This window comes from Esox lucius, chromosome 23 (assembly GCF_011004845.1).
Source record: "Esox lucius isolate fEsoLuc1 chromosome 23, fEsoLuc1.pri, whole genome shotgun sequence".
Taxonomy (NCBI): domain Eukaryota; kingdom Metazoa; phylum Chordata; class Actinopteri; order Esociformes; family Esocidae; genus Esox; species Esox lucius.
Window position 1 is genome coordinate 1,242,056 of NC_047591.1, and position 24,242 is coordinate 1,266,297.

Sequence of the window (24,242 nt, forward strand, 5' to 3'; positions counted from 1 at the left end):
GGTTGGAGTATCCTGGGGATCACTCCCTGATTGTTCTTTGATTTTAGTGACATCATGCACATGTTTTCTGTTAACTTGGCCTTTCTTGAAATGTTTTTCTCCCTGCTGTTACTGTGTTGATAAGATAAGCTTTTTTTTTTTTTTTTACAAATAGCAACGATATTCGATGAGTGGGGTAAACACTCTGCACCTTAAGTTCACGTAGGATATTGGCTAAGTTGAAAACATGACGTCTCTTACTACAGACCATCTGAAGACCATGTCACGTTTTTGTGTGGATACTTTCATGAATGTTTCATGAACATTTTAAACAATCCATTTGGCCTTTATGGCCTACCACAAGCGGGATAAGTCCTGGTCTCCAGGAAGGGGGGCAGACCCCCTGGGATTGCCTCTAACAAACTTTCCCATTAAATCAAAGTAGCCTAGAGCTAAGTGTTAAATTTGAGTGTTCTGACTGTTCTCACCTGTAGTAATTTTCCCAACTTGAGTATATTCACTTTTGGGTTAATCAAGCGTTAAGTGCAAGCTAAAAATATATTTTCCTCTCAATAGCTTTCATGCTGGAATGTCTGGTTTTACACCCAACTTGTACCTTGGACCTGAAGTCATCCCCCATTGTTAATAACTAGAACAATCTTGATGTCGATGCGTGGAATATGCATGAAGGTTGTGATTTTGGTTTTGGCTGACCGCCACTATTTGGAATAACATAGACATGCATCAAAGTTGGAAGAATTCCCAAAATGTTAGGAGGTTAATTGAGTCATGATGTTTGTTTTGCTTGTGGAAATTCAAATCTTGATATGCTAATTTGGAAGTTTCACTGGGTGAGACAACTTTGTCTATGGGTTATATGTTTTATGATTCCTTCACACAAGCGACCATATGGCACATTTGTTGTTTTTTGATTTTGTTTGTGGATGTTGGGTTTTTGTCATTTTCTATTTTGCGACTCCTTACTGAAGGATTCATTTCTGACATCGATTTTCATTTTTCATGTCAGTCGTGTAATGGTTCTGGTTTCACGCATGGATTCATTTTCCGTTGACTCTGTCGTGAAAGCAGGGGGGACTGTATGAAATGATTATCTATGATGAAAAATACTTGAACTTAGAGTTCAAAGTGAATTTGATTGGTAAATAAAGAGTTACAGTTTTCCTGTTTGCATAGTTATAATAGAAAATCTGTTAAAATCAGCATCCCTTAGTGTCCATTCACAGTGTTTGTCTAATTTGGGTTTTTGGAAAAAGTTTTTGATGTAAAATCTAACATGGTTATGGTTGAGTAGAATACATCTTACCATTTTGATTTGGTTTAGCTAAGAAAGAACACATTTCTTGGGATGAATAGTGACTATGAGAATGTGACTGTTCAGTTTGTTTGTGTGATATTTGATTAGAAGTAATAATATCAATCTCATGCATTATGGAATAAGTGGGTAAAAACGTGCAGGGAGCACATTTTGTTATTTCTTACATGGGTACTAATTTTTGCTATGTTTTAATTGATACTGAGAATGCAATTCTGAATCAAGTTCTATTCTAGAAAACCAAGTTGAAAAGTTTTACATAGTCTAAATTGTAAAAAGAGAGTTACAGACCCCCTGGAGTGCTCAACTCACTCACACAAACACCAGTTTGGGGGGGGGGGTTATGTAAATTAAGACTAATTTGAACTCTTTAGAATAGAAACAGACTTACTGGTGACATTATCAAAATTGGGTATTCTAATTTGGCTACATTGAAAACCTGGTGTTCATTATTCTGGTTTTGACTTGAAGGAACCGGAAAATGTTCCCAGGCCAGCCGGGAGACATTGTCCCTCCAGCGTGTCCTAGGTCTTCCCCGGGGTCTCCTCCCGGTGGGACGGGACCGGAACACCTTCCGGAGGCATCCGAAACAGATGCCCAAGCCACCTCAGCTGACCTCTCTCGATGTGGAGGAGCAGCGGCTCTACTCTGAGCTCCTCCCGGGTGACCGAGCTTCTCACCCTATCTCTAAGGGATCGCCCAGCCACGCTGCGGAGAAAGCTCATTTCGGCCGCCTGTATCCGGGATCTTGTCCTTTCGGTCATGACCCAAAGCTCATGACCATAGGTGAGAGTAGGAACGTAGATTGACCGGTAAATCAAGAGCTTCGCCTTGCGGCTCAGCTCTTTCTTCACCACGACAGACCGATATATCGACCGCATTACTGCAGAAGCTGCACCGATCCGTCTGTCAATCTCCCGTTCTATCCTTCCCTCATTCGTGAACAAGACCCCTAGATACTTAAACTCCTCCACTTGAGGCAGGCACTCTACACCAACCTGAAGTGGGCAAGCCACCCTTTTCCGACTGAGGACCATGGCCTCGTATTTGGAGGTACTGATTCTCATCCTCACCGCTTCACACTCGGCTGCAAACCGTCCAAGTGCATGCTGAAGGTCCTGGCTTGAAGGGGCCAACACGACAACATCATCCGCAAAAAGCAGAGACGAAATCGTGTGGTCCCCAAACCTGACAACCTCCGGCCCCTGGCTGCGCCTAGAAATTCTGTCCATAAAAATTATGAACAGAACCGGCGACAAAGGGCAGCCCTACCGGAGTCCAACATGCACTGGGAACAAGTCTGACTTACTGCCGGCAATGCGGACCAAGCTCCTGCTTCGGTCGTACAGGGACCTGACAGCCCTTAGCAAAGGACCCAGGACTCCATTTCCCGAAGCACTCTCCACAGGATGCCGCGAGGGACACAGTCGAATGCCTTCTCCAAATCCACAAAACACATGTGGATTGGTTGGGCAAACTCCCATGAACCCTCCAACACCCCGTAGAGGGTATAGAGCTGGTCCAGTGTTCCACGGCCAGCACGAAAACCACACTGTTCCTCCTGAATCCGAGGTTCTACTATCGGCCGTATTCTCCTTTCCAGAACCCTGGCATAGACTTTCCCGGTGAGGCTGAGAAGTGTGATCCCCCTATAGTTGGAACACACCCTCCGGTCCCCCTTCTTAAAAAGAGGGACCACCACCCCGGTCTGCCATCCCAGAGGCACTGTCCCCGACCGCCACGCGATGTTGCACAGGCGTGTCAACCAAGACAGCCCCACAACATCCAGAGACTTGAGGTACTCAGGGCGGATCTCATCCACCCCCGGTGCCTTGCCACTGAGGAGTTTCTTGACAACCTCTGTGACTTCAGCCCGGGTGATGGACGAGTCCACCTCTGAGCCCTCATTCTCTGCTTCCTCAATGGAAGACTTGACGGCGTGATTGAGGAGATCCTCGAAGTACTCCTTCCACCGCCTGACGACATCCCCAGTTGAGGTCAACAGCTGCCCACCTCTACTGTAAACAGCGTTGTCGTTTGAATATTTGATACTACCACTGTTTCCCTCTCCTGAGGCACCGGACGGTTTGCCAGAATCTCTTCGAGGCAAGCCGATGGTCCTTTTCCATGGCTTCACCGAACTCCTCCCAGGCCCAAGTTTTTGCCTCCACAACCACCCGGGCTGCAGTCCTCTTGGCCTGTCGGTACCTGTCAGCTGCTTCAGGAGTCCCACAAGCCAACCAAGCCTGATAGGACTCCTTCTTCAGCTTGATGGCATCCCTTACTTCCGGTGTCCACCACCGGGTTCGGGGATTGCCGCCTCGACAGGCACCGGAGACCTTACGGCCACAGCTCCGAGCGGCTGCTTCGACAATGGCGGTGGAGAACATGGTCCACTTGGACTCAATATCTCCAGCCTCCCTCGGGATCTAGTCGAAGCTCTGCCGGAGGTGGGAGTTAAAGATCTCTCTGACAGGAGACTCGGCCAGACGTTCCCAGCAGACCCTTATAGTACGCTTGGGCCTGCCGAGTCTGGCCAGCTTCCTCCCCCGCCATCAGATCCAACTCACCACCAGGTGGTGATCAGTTGACAATTCCATGTTTATTTACATATTCAATGACTCTTCATTATTTATACCTATGTACTTAATTTCTGTTCTAGTAGGAAATCGTTGGAATGTAAAGGGTTAAGAGATGTTTCTTTAAGGTGTGAATGATGAGACAACAGGTTAGTTTGCTATTGCATAGCTTGTTTATTTCTCGGGATATTTCCCAGAACAGATTGGAATGTGTCCCTAATTGATAATAGATCTATTCTTCAAGACTAGGGTTCGTTATCTTTAGGTCAGTAAATGATCCCCCCTATTTCAGGGTGAGCTCTGGGGAGATAGGGCGTAAAGAGGGGGGTCATGATTTATGACAGGATTACAGAGTGTCTTTGATAAATAAGAGGCTTGGAGAAATTCACATTGAGTTTCATCTTGTAGAGAAATTAGGCTAAATAATAGTTATGTTAGCTGAGCTTCAAGATGGTGTGAAATGTCTTGATTTACAATAACCATAACCATGTTAGATTATACATCAACAGTTTCCAGAAACCCAAATTAGACAAACACTGTGAACGGACACTAAGGGATGCTGATTTTAACAGATGACAATTTTCTGTCATGACTATGGAAACAGAAAAACTAAATTCTTCATGTAGCTCTTTAAATACCTATTTTAGTCGCTTTCAACTCTTTTTCATTATAGATAATCATTTCATACCTTCTCCCCCTGCTTTCACGACAGTCAACAGAAAACGACTCCATGCATGAAAGCAGAACCATTACAGGATAGAGAGGAAAAAAAAAATTGATAACAGAGATTAATCCAACATTCATTCAGTAAGGAGTCGCAAACTGAATATCCATCAAAAACAAATGTGAAAATGATAAAAACATCCACAAACAAAAACAACAAATACGCAACATGTTCGCTCGTGTGAGGGAATTATAAACCACATAACCCATAGACAAAGTTGGCTCACCCAGTGAAACCCCCAAATTAGCAGATCAAAATGTGCATTTCCACAGGCAATGGCCAAACTAAGTTGTGACAACACAAACATCATGACTCAATGTACCACCTAAAGTTTAGGGAATTTTCCCAACTTGGATGCATGTCTCTTATTCAAAATAGTACCGGTCAGCCAAAATCGCAACGTTCATGCATATTTCACGCATCGACATCAAGATTGTTCTAGTTATTAATAATGGAGGATGACTCAAAACCATACATTTCGATATGAAAGCTATTAAGAGGAAAACATAGTTAGTTCGCACTTAACGTTTGATCAACCCAAAACTGAATATACTCATGTCAGGGAAAGTACCACAGGTGAGAACAGCCAGAACATTCAAATGTAACCCAGCCACTGGGATCAGTGGGAAAGTTTGATGGAGGCAATCCCAGACATCATTCTAAATATAAACAAAGTGAAACTACATTACTTAACCAAACCCAATTCAACATTTAAAATAGGACATCTAAATTTACGGCTTTGGCTATTTGGGGAATAAGCAGACCGTGGCTATTTTTACCCTCTGTTGCAGTCCATGACTATATTGGAGGCAAATCCAGTCTACATTGGAAACAGTGTGTGTTCATAACGTTAAAGACTATCACCGTGGTTCGTCATTGTACTCCATACAAGGAGAGAGAAACACAAAATTTTAACCCATTATAATGAAACCACAAGACCATATTTTAAGTTTAATATTTTAAGTTCCAATTCCCAATCTATCACTCAGATTAAATTTAGGACATAATTGTCATATACAATCCTAAATCATCAGGCAAAATACCTCCACGTGTGCCAGCCACCAGCACAATACTGGAAGGGAAATCTCAATATCCGCACTATGGCAAAAGCTGAAAGAGTGGGCCTCGCCAAAGAATCACAACAACGACGCATTGAGTGCGATCACCCAAGTGTACACCAAACAAAGCAAAACCTGGCAAATTCAAAACTTCCAGGTTAACAACAATCTCGATCAAATATACAAATATTCCACCAAGGAATACACAATGCAGCCTAATCGAATCCCTTGTGCACAGGAAATACCAAAATAGAAAATGCATATACCACAACCAGATATCCACAATTCAATATCCGAAAACCATTATATACAGGAGCAAGCTCTACTCCATCTCACAGTCTAACTGCCGCAGTCCAACTGCTTAAAATCCTGCACGAATCACCCCGCAATAGGATGACTACATGGGAATTGATGTCAGGACATGGAACAAAACCAACTTTTTCCTAACTACAGTTGCTATAACTGAAATACCCTAAAAAATTACTTCTATTAACCATATTTACTCAAATCCAGCAATCCTGACATAGCGAAACCAACCACCTAGTTTACAAAATCCTAAGAAAAGGTATAAATCCTGTATACTCTAAATATGTCAGAGAAAAAACAGGGCTGTGTTAAGGAATGTCCTCTGTATGTCAGCACCCTTCCCTCAGGCGGTTCAGCGTTCCTGCGTGTTCCTGTTGGATCGCTCACGGCGAGACCAAAGAGGCAGCCGGAACTGTCTCTGTTCTTGCGGGAACACAACAGCTAAACAGCTGTTGTCTGATTTCCACTGGTATCTTCCCAAATCCAATGTCCAGTCGAATGTCTAGCGGTAGCTTCATAAATTTAAACATAGCGGTTAGCACAGTCTCTTCCTCAACCCCGGGTCTGGAGTCCTCTTAGCCGCTGTAATCACCGGCCGGCCCTACAGAGATTACGGATCTGGTGTTTACTTCTCCCCTATTTTGGACCTTTTCTTGACCCGCGTAGACTCTCTCAACACGTCCAACGTGGAGCAAAACGCGTTAGGGGCTATCTCGGTCACCAGTGGAGTGGGCTACGTCTATTGTAGGGAAATGATCTCCACCGATGCAGTGTCGCTGTGCGGGGTGAGACAATGCAAACTCCAAGGAGTCCCAGCAATCGGCCTGGCGGAACACCGCGGGAGGGTGGGGGCGGTCAGAGGGATGATCCATCCAGAGCAAAAACAACTACAACACAGAGATCAATAAACCCCACACAAACATTCCCAAAGCGTCCAGACTTCCAAACAACTTTATAATATACCTTCTGCAACTTCCATACATTACCACTTCCATATTCCTCCAATCGGCCCGATAGGCCACGTATCCACCACCGAATGAAAACGCCATTAACTGGAAAAACCTAATAACTCCCGAAGATACATTTGTTCACATGCCCAGACAACAGAAACATTAACTTCACCGCCAAATGTGTACCACAACGCTTACCCATTATAAAAAACATGCATGGCGAAACAGACCCATGTTTATTAATTTATCACAAGTAATGTGAGCGTGCCCCGCACGTCAGAACCACTTTAACTGAATGTGCCCTAACACTTTCATCTCAATTAACGTGCCCTAACATCATTAATAGACCCGTCAGCCCGTAAGTGAGACGATCAAGGCCCTAACCTTTTCTGCAGATTTTAAATGTGCCCTAACACATATTACCAGAATCATATTTAACAGCCAGGGGCCGGAGGGTGTCAGGATTGGGGACCACACGATTTCGTCTTTGCTCTTTGTGGATTATGTTGTCGTGTTGGCCCCTTCAAACCAGGACCTTCAGCATGCACTGGGACGGTTTGCAGCCAAGTGTGAAGCGGTGGGGATGAGAATCAGTACCTCCAAATTCGAGGCCATGGTCCTCAGTCGGAAAAGGGTGGCTTGCCCACTTCAGGTTGGTGGAGAGTGCCTGCCTCAAGTGGAGGAGTTTAAGTATCTAGGGGTCTTGTTCACGAATGAGGGAAGGATAGAACGGGAGATTGACAGACGGATCGGTGCAGCTTCTGCAGTAATGCGGTCGATATATCGGTCTGTCGTGGTGAAGAAAGAGCTGAGCCGCAAGGCGAAGCTCTTGATTTACCGGTCAATCTACGTTCCTACTCTCACCTATGGTCATGAGCTTTGGGTCATGACCGAAAGGACAAGATCCCGGATACTGGCCGAAATGAGCTTTCTCTGCAGGGTGGCTGGGCGATCCCTTAGAGATAGGGTGAAAAGCTCGGGCACCCGGGAGGAGCTCAGAGTAGAGCCGCTGCTCCTCCACATCGAGAGGGGTCAGCTGAGGTGGCTTGGGCATCTGTTCTGGATGCCTCCTGAACGCCTCCTGAACGCTCTTACAGCATCCGGACAGACAACAGATGCCCTGATGAGTTATACAGATGCGCAGATTAATGAGTAACCTTATAATCTGCTGATACCAGTCTAGACAAATACCAGATCCCCCTCTCCTACATTCCTAAGGAGCAAAGGACAGATAACCTTCTTGATTTAAGCAGAGGAACATGGTCTGAATACCTAGTGATGCTCTGATATATATAAAGATGTGTATTACAATTACTGATGAAATACATTAAATATCTGCTGGCAAAATATCACAAAGCACGACACACTTGTCTGTTCAACAGGTTAGACTATTTTACTTGTCCTTCCATCTCAGTAATGCTAAAAATAAGAGTCTGTAAGACAAACTAGAGAACATATGTCAAGAACACTGCTCTTACGAATTCCATCTGTACGCAATGCACTGCCAACAAGCCTCCCTGGCTGGAATGGTGACCAAGCGTAGGGACACCTGCCAAGGCCAGGAGTGGGCCCAAGCCTCCACACCACCAATGATCCTCCCCTTCCACTCCTGATCAGGTAAAAAGGAACGGATCCCTACCAGGTCTGCAACACCATTCCTAAAGAAGACAGATTTGTTTATAGGTAAGTAGGGATAGGTTATTCAATAAGAACAGCAATGTGTGGGTGGCCTGAGGGGTATACTACTAAGCGAGGTAACTGGCTTATCGAGGTAACTTCAGGAGTAAGTTAGTGACGTCGAGTGTAACTTACTTATTAACCCGTTCTATAAAAGGCAAATATATTTCACCCGAGGTATGCTGTCATGGCAATTTGCGCGGCATTTCTAAACTGCTCAGAGCAGGTTATCTTCATGGTTAACTCGATGGTACCAAACATAAGCACTGCCCTTCTGCCCACAAAAAGGCCGGCACATTTGGAAGACCCAATCAACATTGCCGCACTGATAGTGAGAGGCTCACTCCGCAGGGCGAGGGTGTTTAGAGGCCGTGTAACACCTCTAGTTTACGCCGATTATGTTTTCTGATAAATACATTGATTCTCATCTGAGGGAATTCTGTATATTTGCCAGCTTCTAGGCCAAGCCGTATCTAAGGCCACTCGCCAGAGTAATGCACTCACTTTATACAGACAAGTGTGCCTTGCTTTGTGATATTTCGCCAGCGGACATTTCATGTATTCCATCCGTGATGCTGAACATCTAAGCAAGAATACTGTATGCCGTGCAGTTCGCAAGGTGGTTCTTCCTTTCACTAAACTGCTTGATGTCTTTGTTGTGTTCTCTGGCCATTTAAGCATTTTAAATATCAAATATGCTTTTTAAGCAATCGCAAGTAATTTACAAAAAATACTCGGTCGATATTTATTATGCATAGGCTGGGGCAAGGCTGTATACAGAACACTTTTTTTCCCATAGGTATCCCAAGGGTAATTGGTGCGATTTACTGTATGCTATTTAACTTTACTTTAACTCCTTACATTACATCTCAAAGGCTACTACAAATAAAAGAAGAGTCTGTAAGTCAGAATACACAACAAGAACACTGCTCTTACGAATTTACTCAGTCAGCAATGCGCTGCCAGCTACCCTCCCTGGCTTTGTTGGCCACCACGATGAGAGATATAGCCGTTAACCTTGCTTTAAACTTCTATCCTTACAGTATAAACATACATTATTTTGGGTAAGAATACAGAGCATGAGCCACTGTGCAAAAACCCAGCTTGCGTTGCCGAACACGCTCCTTTTAGGTGAATTAGCACAAACTCCAATTAAGTTAAATATTGAGTCAACAAACAAACATCTTAGTCACCGTTGTAGTACCGTTTAACACAAATAGGTTGAACTCCCTTCGTAGTATAGGCCTCTGGTCTGAGAGTTGGTAAACAAAATATACTTGTCACTGCAGGTCTTAAGAAATTGGCCTATACTGCCCTCAAATGACAGAGCAGGTAAATTACAGGATAAGGAATCTTTAATTAGGTTTTGATGTTGCCAGGTGCTGTGTGGGAACTCTGATTAGTGTGAAGGCTTATGGTCAAGAATCTTCCTGGCTATATGGCATTTACCCCTGTGTCAGAAGTTATTTATTGCGAATGGTGCATCAGTCTTTACCCATCAACTTCAACATTTTCATTCACTTTGGTTTAAAATGTTTGCTTTTCTAATTGTGTATCTGTCTCTGTTGGGAATTGGAGCCCAGCATGGTAAGAGCAACATATTGATTTTTGATTGTTGTTGCGGTCCATTTTGAAGCATTTCTGATCTTTGACAAATTGTATTTAGATGCTCATAACCAGACTCAAATTGCAAATGATGAAAATGGGCCATTGAACAGGACTGAAGAGGACAATGGAACCATTGCTAAGGGATTTCATGGTATGGAACACAATCTGTGAAATCTTTTTATTTTGCAATTCTTTTACCTAAAAGATTGTACTGTAAAACATAATTTTGGCAAAAGATATTCTGAAAATAAAAATGCTTTAAGATGTGATTAGACCTGGTGTAATTAAAATAATTACAGGTCAATATGTTGGTTAAATACAACCCACATAGTGGTATACTCGTGCTGCTATAATATGCGACTTAACCAGAGGGGTATACTATGAAGGGAGTTCAACCTACTCAGATTTAACTCGGGGTTATCAAGGAAAGTGATGGTTGACAAACTCTGATTGCCTAAATTTGTGTTAAACGGTACTACAATGGTGACTAAGATGTTTGTTTGTTGACTCAATAATTAACTTAATTGGAGTTTGCGCTTTCACCTAAAAGGGGCATGTTCGACAACGCAAGCTGGGTTTTTGCACAGTGGCTCGTGCTCTGTATTCTTAAATAGTTAAATAGTATTTCTAAATATGTGAATACAATTAAGATAATTCGTAAGAGCAGTGTTCTTGTCATGTTGTGTATTCTGACTTACAGACTCTTATTTGTAGTAGCCTTTGAGATGTAAAGTAAGGAGTTAAAGTAAAGTTAAATAGTATTTCTAAATGTGTGAAAACAATTAAGATAATTCAGTTATGGCTTACACATGGCCTAGATCTCTGAAACTGACCCATTGCTCACTGTTAATGATTTAAGATATGGGCTCCTCAATAAAGCACCTAGGTTGTAGGGCTCCCTGTATGAATTTAATGATCAAATACCAGAACATGAACGCAGTGAAATTACATCCTATTCACATAACCCCCCCATGTTCTCCCAGGGGCGCCCTAATGGGGATATGCATACAGTAAATCGCACCAATTACCCTTGGGATACCTATGGGGGAAAAAGTGTTCTGTATACAGCCTTGCCCCAGCCTATGCATATTAAACATCGACCAAGTATTTTTTGTAAATTACTTGAGATCGCTTAAAAAGCATATTTGATCTTTAAAATGCTTAAATGGCCAGAGAACACAACAAAGACATCAAGCAGTTTAGTGAAAGGAAGAACCACCTTGCGAACTGCACGGCATACAGTATTCTTGCTTAGATGTTCAGCATCACGGATGGAATACATGAAATGTCCGCTGGCGAAATATCACAAAGCAAGGCACACTTGTCTGTTTAAAAGTGAGTGCATTACTCTGGCGAGTGGCATTAGATACGGCTTGGCCTAGAAGCTGGCAAATATACAGAATTCCCTCAGATGAGAATCAATGTATTTATCAGAAAACATAATCGGCGTAAACTAGAGGTGTTGCACGGTTTCTAAACACACTCGCCCTGCGAGAGTGAGTCTCTCACTATCAGTGCAGGAATGTTGATTGGGTCTTCCAAATGTGCCGGCCTTTTTGTGGGCGGAAGGGCGGTGCTTATGTTTGGTACCATCGAGTTAATCATGAAGATAACTTGCTCTGAGTAGTTTAGAAATGCTGCGCAAATTGCCATGACAGCATACCTCGGGTTAAACGTATTCGCCTTTTATAGAACGGGTTAATAAGTACGTTACACCCGACGTCACTAACTTACTCCTGAAGTTACCTCGATAAGCCAGTTACCTTGCTTAGTAGTATACCCCTCAGGCCACCCACACATTGCTGTTCTTATTGAATAACCTATCCCTACTTACCTATAAACAAATCTGTCTTCTTTGGGAATGGTGTTGCAGACCTGGCAGGGATCCGTTCCTTTTTACCTGATCAGGAGTGGAAAGGGAGGATCATTGGTGGTGTGGAGGCTTGGGCCCACTCCTGGCCTTGGCAGGTGTCCCTACGCTTGGTCACCATTCCAGCCTGTGGTGGTGCCATCATCGCCCCTCAGTGGGTACTCAGTGCGACACACTGTTTCAAGCGGTGAGACAGGGTTAGATGTCTGATTAGTTCTAGAGGTTTTAGTGAGTATTTTGTTGATATTACTAAAGAACATAATTACAGATTCATGTTTTACAGGCACAACACAGCACCTTTCTGGACTGTGTTGGCGGGAAAACATGATCTTGAGAACCCTAATGAATACTGTCAACAGGTGAGTTTTACTATCCTGTTGTGGACCCCCCAAAAATATTATTTTGGAAAAAAAATGGGACCCGGAGAAGACCAGGAGATTGGCTAAATGTTCAATTCTTGGTTGTGGCATATCCACAATGCCCTAGGGTCCCTTCCTTAAATTGCCGCATTGCCGCATGGGGTTGACAGATGGATGTCAAACAGGTTTGCCTTGTCTCCTGCTCTAGCGACTTATCGCAGTAGGTCAGATGCTTGCAAGCTCTATTGTGTTTGATGACATTCTTCTTCAGCGAGTCAGTGAAAAATAAGTAGAAAAGCGAGGCAGTGATAAGCCAACCTGGTCTCAGGAACCTACGTAGACTATTTTACGAAAATCCGTGGCACCCGATTTCGTATTATTTTTGACATTACGTTAGGTTACATTACAATGCGTCACCAAAACGTATGATACATTTCTTAAAAATTCTTAAAACGGAACATATCTTACGAAAGCTATTGCAACGTATCAAATGTTACGAGTGCTATTAAAACGTAAAATAAGATATGAACGCCAGACAAACGTATGATATTTACGCTATGAAAGGTGTTTATTTTATATAAAAAAAAAATGTTAACCAAATGTTTGACCTGTGTTTCAAACCACTGACATTTGGATGAGAAGGCAGTCACCTTACCCACTCTAGACATGGGGATGTAGGATGAGTAACAGCAATAGCAAGGTTGCTACAATGTTATAAAAGTATTTTATTATTAACGTTAACAGCACTGGGGTTAGGGTTAAGGTTAGATCTCACAGCACCAGGGGTTAAGGTTAGGGTTAAGGTTTTGGCTACAGTTAGGAAACAAAGTTTAGGTTAAGGTTTGGTTAGGGGCACGCCTCACAGCTCTGGGGTTCAGGTTAGGGTTTTGGTTAAGGTTGGGTATCACAGCACTGGGGTTAAGGTTAGAGTTATGCTTTGGGTTAGGATTACAAAGAAAATCACTTCAAACGTATTTATGTTGTGACAACACCACTCACCAAGACTGATTACAGGTTCCTCACTGGAGCAGTGGGTAGTGTGCCTGTCTAGGATGTGGAAGGTCACTGATTCAAACCAAGGTTACTGCTTTTTTAAAAAAAAAAAAAATTCTAACGTTATTTTACTGCACATAATATATCTTAGGAAATCCCCTGCCAAAATAGTCTACATCATCCTTCTGAGACCAGGTTGGATAAGCGGAAAAGCTTGCCCAGATCATCTGAGGACACGCGTCTACATTCTACTCTATTTTACTAGCTGTGGATATTTTCACAAAAGCAAGAAAAAAATACAAAACAAATGAAAATGAAAAATATAAAAAAAAATTTTCCTTATCTTAACACCAAAAACCTAGTTCTAACCTTTCCTCCTATTATACATTTTACTCTAAACCTAACCCTGTGACATACAATACAATTTTGTCATTGAGTCCAACAAAATGAGACTGCCTTTCCAGTTCTTCTTGTTTTACTACATTTGTTATTTAGCTGACAGCATTATATAATATGATGCTGCTCAAGGTCACAACAACATCTCACCTTGCCATTTCAGGGATTTGACCCTTTACCAGAACTAAACCTAGACAGACAATGCCTTAAACTGCCATTGTTGTGATTATTATTATTACTATTCTGCACTGACATTTTATTTTCAGTTAGTTGGAGTTTCCAAAATAATGACCCACAAGGATTACTTTGGCAAAACAAAGATGCATGACGTTGCCCTGGTGAAGCTAAAGACTCCACTGATGTTCAACCAGTGTGTGAAACCCATTGAACTATGGATGAGACCAATCAACCTCAATAAGAAATGCACAGTGACTGGCTGGGGATCCACTCGAGAGAGTCAGCAAATTCCATTATTATTTTTTTCAACATCCATATTAAATAAAAATGTATCTTCCACAGTAAGGGTGGTCATGTGACATGTTTTTCCCTCTTTGTTTGCCTTCTCTCCCCCCATCCTCTGCTACTCCTTCAGACGGGCCTCAAGCAAACAGACTCCAGGAGGTAAATGTGACTGTTCTATCCACGGAGTCCTGTAACAATTTCTATCATGGTATAGTGCCGGCAACTATGTTCTGTGCTGGAGAGCCTGAAGGAGGCGTAGATGCCTGCCAGGTGAGGTTAACCTTAAAGGGGTGTAATGTCGATCTGCAAGTCTCTTGAATAATTGTTGGATTGTCTATGCGAAACTCTCTTGAACAAGCGCATGTTCAAAGTTTACCTGTTCAAACATCTCCAATGATGGCTTATTGTCTTGTAATATCAAATAGCCTCTGGATTTAGCCCAGAGAAATTTATTAATTATTCCAATTGGACTCCTAATATCTCACCCGGCACTGCCAGAAGAGCACTGGTCACCCCTCTGAGCCTGGGTCCTCTCTAGGTTTCTTCCAAAAATTCGGCCTTCTTAGGGAGTTTTTCCTATCCCCTGAAATTCAACACTACTGTTGTTTGCTCCTTGGGGTTTAAAGCTAGGTGTCTCTGTAAAGCATTTTGTGACAACTGCTGTTGTAAAAAGGGCTTTATAAATATATTTGATTGTGCAGCAAGCCCATGCGTTTTCTATGGAGAAGTTACCCGTAACTGAAATGTATCACAAAATTATTGCATGCACTGCAATCCATTGGGGTTCCCAATTTTCTTGTTTTCGCTGTGACAGAACCTTAGTTTTTTTACTTGGACAATTGTAATTTCACAAAGTTCTATCAAATCACATTAGTGGGGGGAGTAACATAACCAGATGATGCTGTGTGAGTAGTACAGGAGCTCAACCCTTCTCTCCTTGATTGATAGAGTTGCGCATATAGAGACAGTCCAACAATTACTTCAAGTGATTCATGAACTTAGACATTGTATGCATTTGTCTTTACTCTCCTTTTAGCATTGAACATGCTTGCTCATATACACCGATCGGCCATAACATTATGACCACCTGCCTAATATTGTGTTGGTCCCTCTTTTGCCACCAAAACAGCCCTGACCTGTCGAGGCATGGACTCCAATAGACCTCTGAAGGTGTGCTGTGGTATCTGGCACCAAGACGTTGGAAGCAGATCCTTCAAGTCCTGTAAGTTGCGAGGTGGGCCCTCCATGGATCTGACCTGTTTGTCCAGCACATCCTACAGATGCTGGATTGGATTGAGATCTGGGGAATTTTAACACCTTGAACACATTGTTGTGTTCCTCAAACCATTCCTGAACCATTTTTGCTTTGTGGCAGTGCGCATTATCTTGCTGAAAGAGGCCAATGCCATCAGGGAATACCGATGCCATGAAAGGGTGCACATGGTTTGCAACAATACTTAGATGGTACATGTCAAAGTAACATCCACCTGAATGGCAGGAACCAAGGTTTCCCAGCAGAACATTCCCCAAAGCATCACACTTCCTCCACCTGCTTGCCTTCTTCCCATAGTACATCCAGGTGCCATGTGTTCTCTAGGTAAGCGACGCACACACACCTGGCCATCCACTTGATGTATAAGAACATGATTCATCAAGACCAGGCCACCTTCTTCCAATGCTCCCTAGTCCGGTTCTGATGCTCACATGCTCATTGTAGGTGCTTTCGGCAGTGGTCACGGGTCAGCATGGACTGGTCTATGGCTACGCAGCCACCATATACAACAAACTGCTATGCACAGTGTGTTCTGACACTTCTATCAGTACCAACGTTAACTTTTTCAGCAATTTGAGCTACAGTGGCTTGTCTGTTAAATCAGACCACACAGGCCAGTCTTTGGTTGCCTTGTGCATCAGTGAGCCTTGACCACCCATGACCCTGTTGCCAGTTTGCTGCTTTTCCTTCCTTGGACCACTTTTGATAGGTACTGACTACTGCAGACCGGGAACACCCCACAAGGGCTGCAGTTTTGGCGATGCTCTGACCCATTCGTCTAGCCATCACAATTTGGCCCTTGTCAAAGTCGCTCAGATCCTTATCCTTGCTCATTTTTACTGCTTCTAACACATCAACTTTGAGGACAGAATGTTCACTTGCTGCCTCATGACAGGTGCCATGATAACAAGATTATCAGTGTTATTCACTTCACCTGTTAGTGGTCATAATGTTACGGCTGATAGGTGTAATTCAATTTCAAGTGTTTCAAAAATTCTAAATGTTCCTGTTATCTTCATATTCTTATGTGGTTGTTCTCGCAGGGGGACTCTGGTGGACCTCTGTCCTGCTACACAGGGTCCAAATATGAGTTGGCTGGAGTGGTCAGCTGGGGGGTGGGCTGTGGGAGAGACCACAAACCTGGTGTCTATACTAAAGCACAAGTCTACTTTGACTGGATTAACGAAATAATTAAAGGTAGGTTCACACTTGGAAACCTTTAATGTCTCTGATTATACTGTATGTCATAGACTCAGGGTATTTAGGATGTTTTTTGTTTGATTTTATAACAGGTGAAGAGATATTGTCTGATGATTCTGGGGTTGTGCCTCAAGGTAAGTTAGTTATGCTTATTGAGTTAATTGGCTACATAAACATTTTAGAGGATATGATTCTCTCTCACTGCACTGCCAGACCATTAAATATAGATACATTTTGTTTGTTTACTTAACCAATAACCTGAAAATGCTATCTGCTTCCGGATTCACAGAGAGCTGCGGTCAGGGTGAGATCTTGACCTGTCGGTTGGACTCTGGCCAGGCAACGGTGTATGCGACCTCAGAGGGTGAGGGGCAAGTGAGGAGTGTGATGGAGGCATGCCCCAATTCCTGGCCATGGCAGGTCAGTCTGCAGTCCAAAGGGAGGCACTACTGCAGTGGGACCCTGATCCATCATCACTGGGTCCTGGCACCGCAACACTGTCACTGCAAGTGAGTCCGACATCTTGTGCTGACATAGGACGCACACGTCTCTAAATGTTTTTTCTTGAAATATTATTTCATATTATTTCACCCAACCTGTCCTTCAATTTATTGTAACACATTCTTACTATTTTTATTTGAAACAACTCTTGGGGTGACAGCGACTAGTTTGTGTTCACCAGTCCTGTTTCACGCACAATGGCCTTTGTCTATCCGGTCTTTCAGAGCTACAGTTGACATGGTTGTGCTGGGAGTTCACGACCTCCGGTTCATGGCTTCCCAGACAATCCCAGTGGAGGAGGTGTTTAATTTCCCCAACAACAGAACCTTCCCTCTCACCGCTGATCTCACACTCATCAAGCTAAGTGTTCCAGCTCAATTTGGTAACACTCTAAAACACTGTCATTTACCTGATTTTAGCATGTTTTTATAGGTTTACATGACAGTTAATTTCTAATGCAGTCAAATTAAACAATATACAATATCTAGTATGCTTCTTCATCCTCAGATACCACCATAACTCCAGTCTGCCTTCCAGATAAGGATGTGACTCTGGATGACAGCTGGTCCTGTGTGACAACAGGATGGGGATTCAGCAAAGCATCACGTATGTCCAGCAACATACACTTAAAATATTTTTCTGCAGAGATGTGGAATTGTCACATAACTTGGGACTTGAATTTGAAAAAAAAGAAAACCCTACTCAACAATGAATTTATGCCTATGAATTAGGACTTAACCCCTTTACCAATGATATTCCCACAGCATCTCCTATTTTCTTTAGCTAATTATTTCTGGCAACATTCTAAATTTTTCTAGCATGTAATGGCTCCCCCTAGCATTTTTTGGCTCCCCCTAGCAAGTGTACAGCATGTTTGTCTTGTTTTTACATTGGCATCATGTTACTATTAAAACAATGTTTTTATGTATATATGTTGATCAGCCAAAACATTATGACCACTCACAGGTGAAGCGAATAATGTTGATCACTTCCTGACAAGGGCAAATGTCAGAGTCTGGGTATATTAGATGGTAAGCGAACAGTAAGTTCTTGTAGTCAGTCAGGAGAAATGGGCAGGAGTAAAGACCTGAGCGACTTTGATAAGGGCCAAACTGTTTATGAGGGGCTGTCAGGGACATTATTCAGAATTGCCTCTCACAAACACGTGAAATGCTCTTACATACAATACTGAAACACTCTCACATAAACAACTGGAAGATTATTCGCTCGCACACACTACTGAAAAGCTCTCATTCATACAAGTGAAACGCTCTTATATACACTATGTGACTGTCCAGTGTATCGCGGCTTGAAGTTGCAAAAGTCGGTTGCTGTCCGACTGTTGTCGCATTTGACAAGGTTCTGATGGTCTCCGCTGATGCCAGCACAGTGTGAAGTAACGCTGCTGCCTCGGTTAGGCTGCTTGCAGGCTGTTGGGCAGGCATTAGTGTTGCGAACAACGGTGCTGACGGTCAACACGGGAATTGTTCATTTTTGTTGAATGGAAGCCCTTCCAGTTTTACTGAAACACCTCTCGCACACTAGTGAAATCCTTTCACACATTATAGTTAAATATTGTGTGTGTCCGTGTGTGTGTCCGTGTGTGTGTCCGTGTGTGTGTCCGTGTCCCATAGGGTGGCCATTCCTCCGGCTTTAGGCTGGACAGTCCAGCTGCAGGTGCAGCCTTAAGCTGTCGTCCTTTAGAGAAAAAAAAAAAAAGGTCCCCTTTTGACACTTTACCTTGTAAGTTTAATTGGATAAAAATGTGTGTCAAAAAAGCTGTGTCAAAATAAGTAATTTCATTGGTTACATTTTCTTGTCGTGACCTATCAACACATGGCTAATTTTAGTATTCAAATGAGCCATGTATTGATTCGCCACAACACCTGCTCACTGCAGTTGCTACCACGAGGCTGTCAATCAAGCTCTTAGCGACGGAGAACGTAACAATAACTAAAGTCGTTGTTGGACTGAAATTCTAAAAATGCTCATACTTACAGGCAAAGCCTTCTGAAACAGAAGGTGCTGTATTTTTTACCCTTTATCTAGTGTGATGTTTATTAGACCTATGTATTCTGAATTGGAAGGGCACTTTGTCATGAGCTGTGTCTTGTATATTTATTATTAGCTATGTGGTATGTGTATGCACCTTTATGTAATCTGGTGGAAAAGATAAGATATTCCTTTATTTGTCCCACAATGGGAAAATTCCAATGTTACAGCAGCAAAGTGGATAGAGAAAAAAACAGTAAAACAAACCATAAGAGTAGGAAAATAATAAATAAAAACACTATCTACAAGAGAAAAAACTGTAAGAATCCATAAACAGATAACACAAATAGTAGCAGCAGTTGCACATGGGCAATAGATTGCACAGTGAATATGGAATGGTATTGCACAGTAATTATTGCACATTGTTATTATATATAAATATTATATATATATTTAATTATTATTATTGATGCCAAGAATTTTAACATATTAAAATTTTGAACGGGATCACACCAAACAAAACTGTTTGCGTGTCCCTGTGTATGCAAAGTGTCCTCCTTTTTGATGTGAAGGAAATGGCCACCTTAGTGTCCCAGGAAATAAAACACAAAAACTCTCTCAAACAAAATTGTTAGAGAGGGCAGGACTTCGGAGAGTTACAGTGAAAAAATAAGAACAAAGAAAAAGAGAATAAAAGTTAAGAAGTAAAAAAAAAAAAGAAGCTAACTCAAAGGCGGGAGTAACGTAACAGGCACGTGCACTACTAATCATCTTAATGGATATAGAAGCGTTTCACTTGTATGTGTGTGAGCGTTTCAGTAGTGTGTGAGAGCGAATAATCTTCCAGTTGTTTGTGTGAGAGCGTTTCAGTAGTGTATGTAAGAACATTTCACGTGTTTGTGAGAAGTAATTCTGAATGTCCCTGACTGCACCTCATAGTTTATGGCTAGATGTCTGGGTTAAAGCATCTCTGAAACAGCAAGGCTTGTGGGGTGCTCCCGATCAGCAGTGAGTACCTACCGACAGTGGTCCAAAGAGGGACAAACCGGCAACAGGATGTTGGATGCCCGAGGCTCATCAATGCGTGAGGGTCTACTGTGGCACAAATCACAGAAAATTTTAACGATGATTACAAGAGGAATGTGCCTGGTGGCGTGGTGTGCTGACAACAAACTTGGCCCTCAATGCAAAGACGACCAAGGTGCTCATTGCGGATTACAGGAAGTCTAAAGGCTGCAGTCACACCCCAGTTCACATCAATGGCACTGGTGCAGAAGGCCCAACTGTCTTCCCATATCCTTGTGAAGTTCTACTATAGCACAATCGAGCATTCTGACAAACTGTGCCAAAGTGTGGTTTGCCGGATGCTCCATGACTAATTGGAAGGCCCTACAACTGGTGGTGAAAACTTCCCAGCACATCACTGGTGCCCAGTTCCCAGCCATTGTAGACCTCCAGCACAAGCCGTGTTTGTGTAGGGCACTTGGGCATCATCAGAGACCCTTTAAATCCATGCCACAAACTGTTTGCCCTCCTACCATCAGGCAGGCGGGACAGGTCTCTGTTTCCACACCAACAGGTTCAGGAACAGTTTCTTTCTACTGTAACACTGCTGAATTCTGTGACCCATCACTAACCATACCCGCAAGCCCACTGCTTAGTACTGTAGCTCAGGGTCCTTGTTGCACTACTCCCTTGTTCTACTGGACTCTGACACCACCTTGCAAAGTCTGATACTTTTTCAGTTGTTACATGTACGCGTCTACATCGGGAACCTGATTTCTGTTATCCCTGCATTTCAGTTGCACATACTACCTCCAACTTGCTCAATTGCACAATCTGTACTTGCATTTTCCTCATCACACAATTATTAATTTCCCACTTGTACATGCATATACTTAATACTTGTAAATTTTCTGCCCTCCCCTATGTGACTTCATTGCTCATTTAGAATTGCCATTTGCACTGTATTTGCCTTCATTGCAAATCTATACATTCCACTTGTAACATACACTATACTTGCAAATATCCTGCCTTCTATTTGCACTTCTGGTTTGACACTAACTGCATTTTGTTGTACTGTACTCGTATTGTTCAATGACAAAGTTGAATCGAATCAAAAGTTTGAGTAACATGAGGCCAGAGCAACCCCTTGAACTCTTCAATTCCCCAGATCTCAATCTGATTGAGCATCTGTGGGATATGCTGGACCAGCAAGTCTGATCCATGGTGGCTCCACCTCGCAACTTACAAGAATTGAAGGATCTGCTTCTAATGTCTTTGTGCCAGATACCACAGGACACCTTCAGAGGTCTTGTAGAGTCCATGCCTCGGCAGATCGGTGCTGTTTTTCAGCACGCGGAGGACTAATAGCATATTAGGCAGGTAGTCATAATGTTTTGGTTCATCAGTTTGTATATACACACACTTGTGAATGGTCTTTCCTCATCTTGTGTTGTTGGTGACTGTTTGCCAACTGAGGACATGGAGAAATCATAGTTCCTTGCTCACACCATTACCAAGCATTCTATTTTAGACATTCATCTTGAATGATTACCAATGTTTTCTGATTCTTTGTGCTCTCTTCTCACCCTAGCAAAGCTTAGCGGAGCCACCCTTCGCCAGGCCAGGTTGGGGTTAGTCAATAGGACAGCTTGCAAAGAGAGCTGGGGAGAAGACCTCATTACAGACAATCTACTGTGTGCAGACTCATCTGGATCGGTCTCCTGCATGGTATGCATAAAAGGGACAGTTAACTTTATGGGGAAAACTTTTGCTGTATGGGAAAAAAGCTAATGAATGAAGAATTTATATCATGACTGGTGCACAGTTCTCCAACGCTGTCCCTGGAGGCTACCTTCCAGTAGGATTTTGTCCCTGTTACTAAAAACTGAAATTTAAATCCTACAGGACCCTAACTCTCTAGAAGTAGGGTTGAAGAGCCATTTGTTATTTTCAGTAAAAAATATATATTTTCTTTCCTACTAACAGGGGGACTCTGGTGCACCACTCCTTTGCCAAAAAAGAAAAGGGGTCTTCTATCTCTTTGGGCTAGTCACATGGGGCAGCCCACACTGTGATGTTCGTACACCAGCAGTCTTCTCTCAAATAACAGCTTATCATTCCTGGATCAATGGCTTAACTAAGGAAATCTGACTCACATTATAACAGAATATACTGTTCCTCATGAAATGAATGGTTACTAATTCCTTTAGTATTCATTTTAGGACATGTTTGAAAAAGGCACAGAAAGACTGTTTGATGTTTATTTAGTCAAGCAACAGTGGCCCAGGAAATGTTTAATCAGTGTAATAACCAAGCCTGCATTCTAAGGGTTTGCTTGGTCAATACTTTTGCCTGGCATCTAAATACTTTTTGATGTCTTATCTGTTTTGATTCTGTTTAAAAATATTTCTACTTATTTTGATATGTTAGCCAAAAGTGTATATGCTTGCAGAGATAGGAGAATATGAACCTATGTACTGACTTTGTGACCTAGAGTAATTCAGCAGTTAAAGCAGCCTTCTGCAGTGCCCATATACTGATGCAACATGTTTTGCTTTTTTAGCAACATTTGTACCCTTCACCAATTTCTGTCCAATAAAGCATCAAATTACCTGAAAATATAAAAATGTAATGATGTGATTATATTTTTTTTTATGTGACTAATAGTCTGTATGGCTTCCTGTTGCCTTGGGACTGTGATTTGATTTACAACTACAGGTGCTGGTCATATAATTAGAATATCATCAAAAAGTTGATATATTTCAGTAATTCCATTCAAAAAATTCCACACAGACTGATATATTTTGAGTATTTATTTATTTTAATTTCGATGATTATAACTGACAACTAATGAAAACCCCAAATTCAGTATCTCAGAAAATTTGAATTGTGAATAAGTTCAATATTGAAGACACCTGGTGCCACACTCTAATCAACTAATTAACCCAAAACACCTGCAAAGGCCTTTAAATGGTCTCTCAGTCTAGTTCTGTAGGTTACACAATCATGGGGAGGACTGCTGACTTGACAGCTGTCCAAAAGACGACCACTGACATCTTGTACAAGGAGGGCAAGACACAAAAGGTTTGCTTTGCTAAAGAGGCTGGCTGTTTACAGAGCTCTGTGTCCAAGCACATTAATAGAGAGGCAAAAGGAAGGAAAAGATGTGGTAGAAAAAAGTGTACAAGCAATAGGGATAACCGCACCCTGGAGAGGATTGTGAAACAAAACCCATTCAAAAATGTGGGGGAGATTCACAAAGAGTGGACTGCAGCTGGAGTCAGTGCTTCAAGAACCACCACGCACAGACGTATGCAAGACATGGGTTTCAGCTGTCGCATTCCTTGTGTCAAGCCACTCTTAGACACAGCATCAGAAGCGTCTCGCCTGGGCTAAAGACAAAAAGGACTGGACTGCTTGGTGTTGGTCCAATGTGTTTTCTGAGGTCCAAGGTCAACGCAAGTTTTAAAGCACTTCATGCTTCCTGCTGCTGATCAACTTTATGGAGATGCAGATTTCATTTTCTCCATAGCCTCCCCGGGAAAGTCTATGCCAGGGTTCTGGAGAGGAGAATACGGCCGATAGTAGAACCTCGGATTCAGGAGGAACAGTGTGATTTTCGTCCAGGCCGTGGAACACTGGACCAGCTCTATACCCTCTACAGGGTGATGGAGGGTTCATGGGAGTTTGCCCAACCAGTCCACATGTGTTTTGTGGATTTGGAGAAGGCATTCGACTGTGTCCCTCGCGGCATCCTGTGGAGAGTGCTTCGGGAATATGGGGTCCTGGGTCCTTTGCTAAGGGCTGTCAGGTCCCTGTACGACCGAAGCAGGAGCTTGGTCCGCATTGCCGGCAGTAAGTCAGACTTGTTCCCTGTGCATGTTGGACTCCGGCAGGGCTGCCCTTTGTCACCGGTTCTGTTCGTAATTTTTATGGACAGAATTTCTAGGCGTAGCCAGGGGCCGGAGGGTGCAGCT

General features: G+C 42.8%; 1 protein-coding gene across 2 annotated transcripts; it reads left to right on the top strand.

Annotated features, from left to right (window-relative positions):
• The first annotated feature begins 9,990 nt into the window (after positions 1–9,990).
• Positions 9,991–22,877, top strand: ovch1 (ovochymase 1). 2 transcript variants are annotated; one of them, XM_020042701.3, is made up of 13 exons: positions 9,991–10,193; positions 10,273–10,365; positions 12,088–12,271; positions 12,353–12,443; positions 14,099–14,288; positions 14,425–14,564; positions 16,611–16,764; positions 16,860–16,901; positions 17,057–17,276; positions 17,493–17,650; positions 17,776–17,874; positions 21,857–21,993; positions 22,252–22,877. In XM_020042701.3, exons 1-13 carry the CDS (start codon positions 10,139–10,141, stop codon positions 22,414–22,416), a joined length of 1,728 nt encoding a protein of 575 aa, XP_019898260.3. In that variant the 5' UTR covers positions 9,991–10,138; the 3' UTR covers positions 22,417–22,877. The 2 variants fall into 2 exon arrangements, with proteins under 2 accessions (XP_019898260.3, XP_019898261.3); XM_020042702.3 differs by having other exon boundaries at positions 12,368–12,443.
• Positions 22,878–24,242: the final 1,365 nt, after the last annotated feature.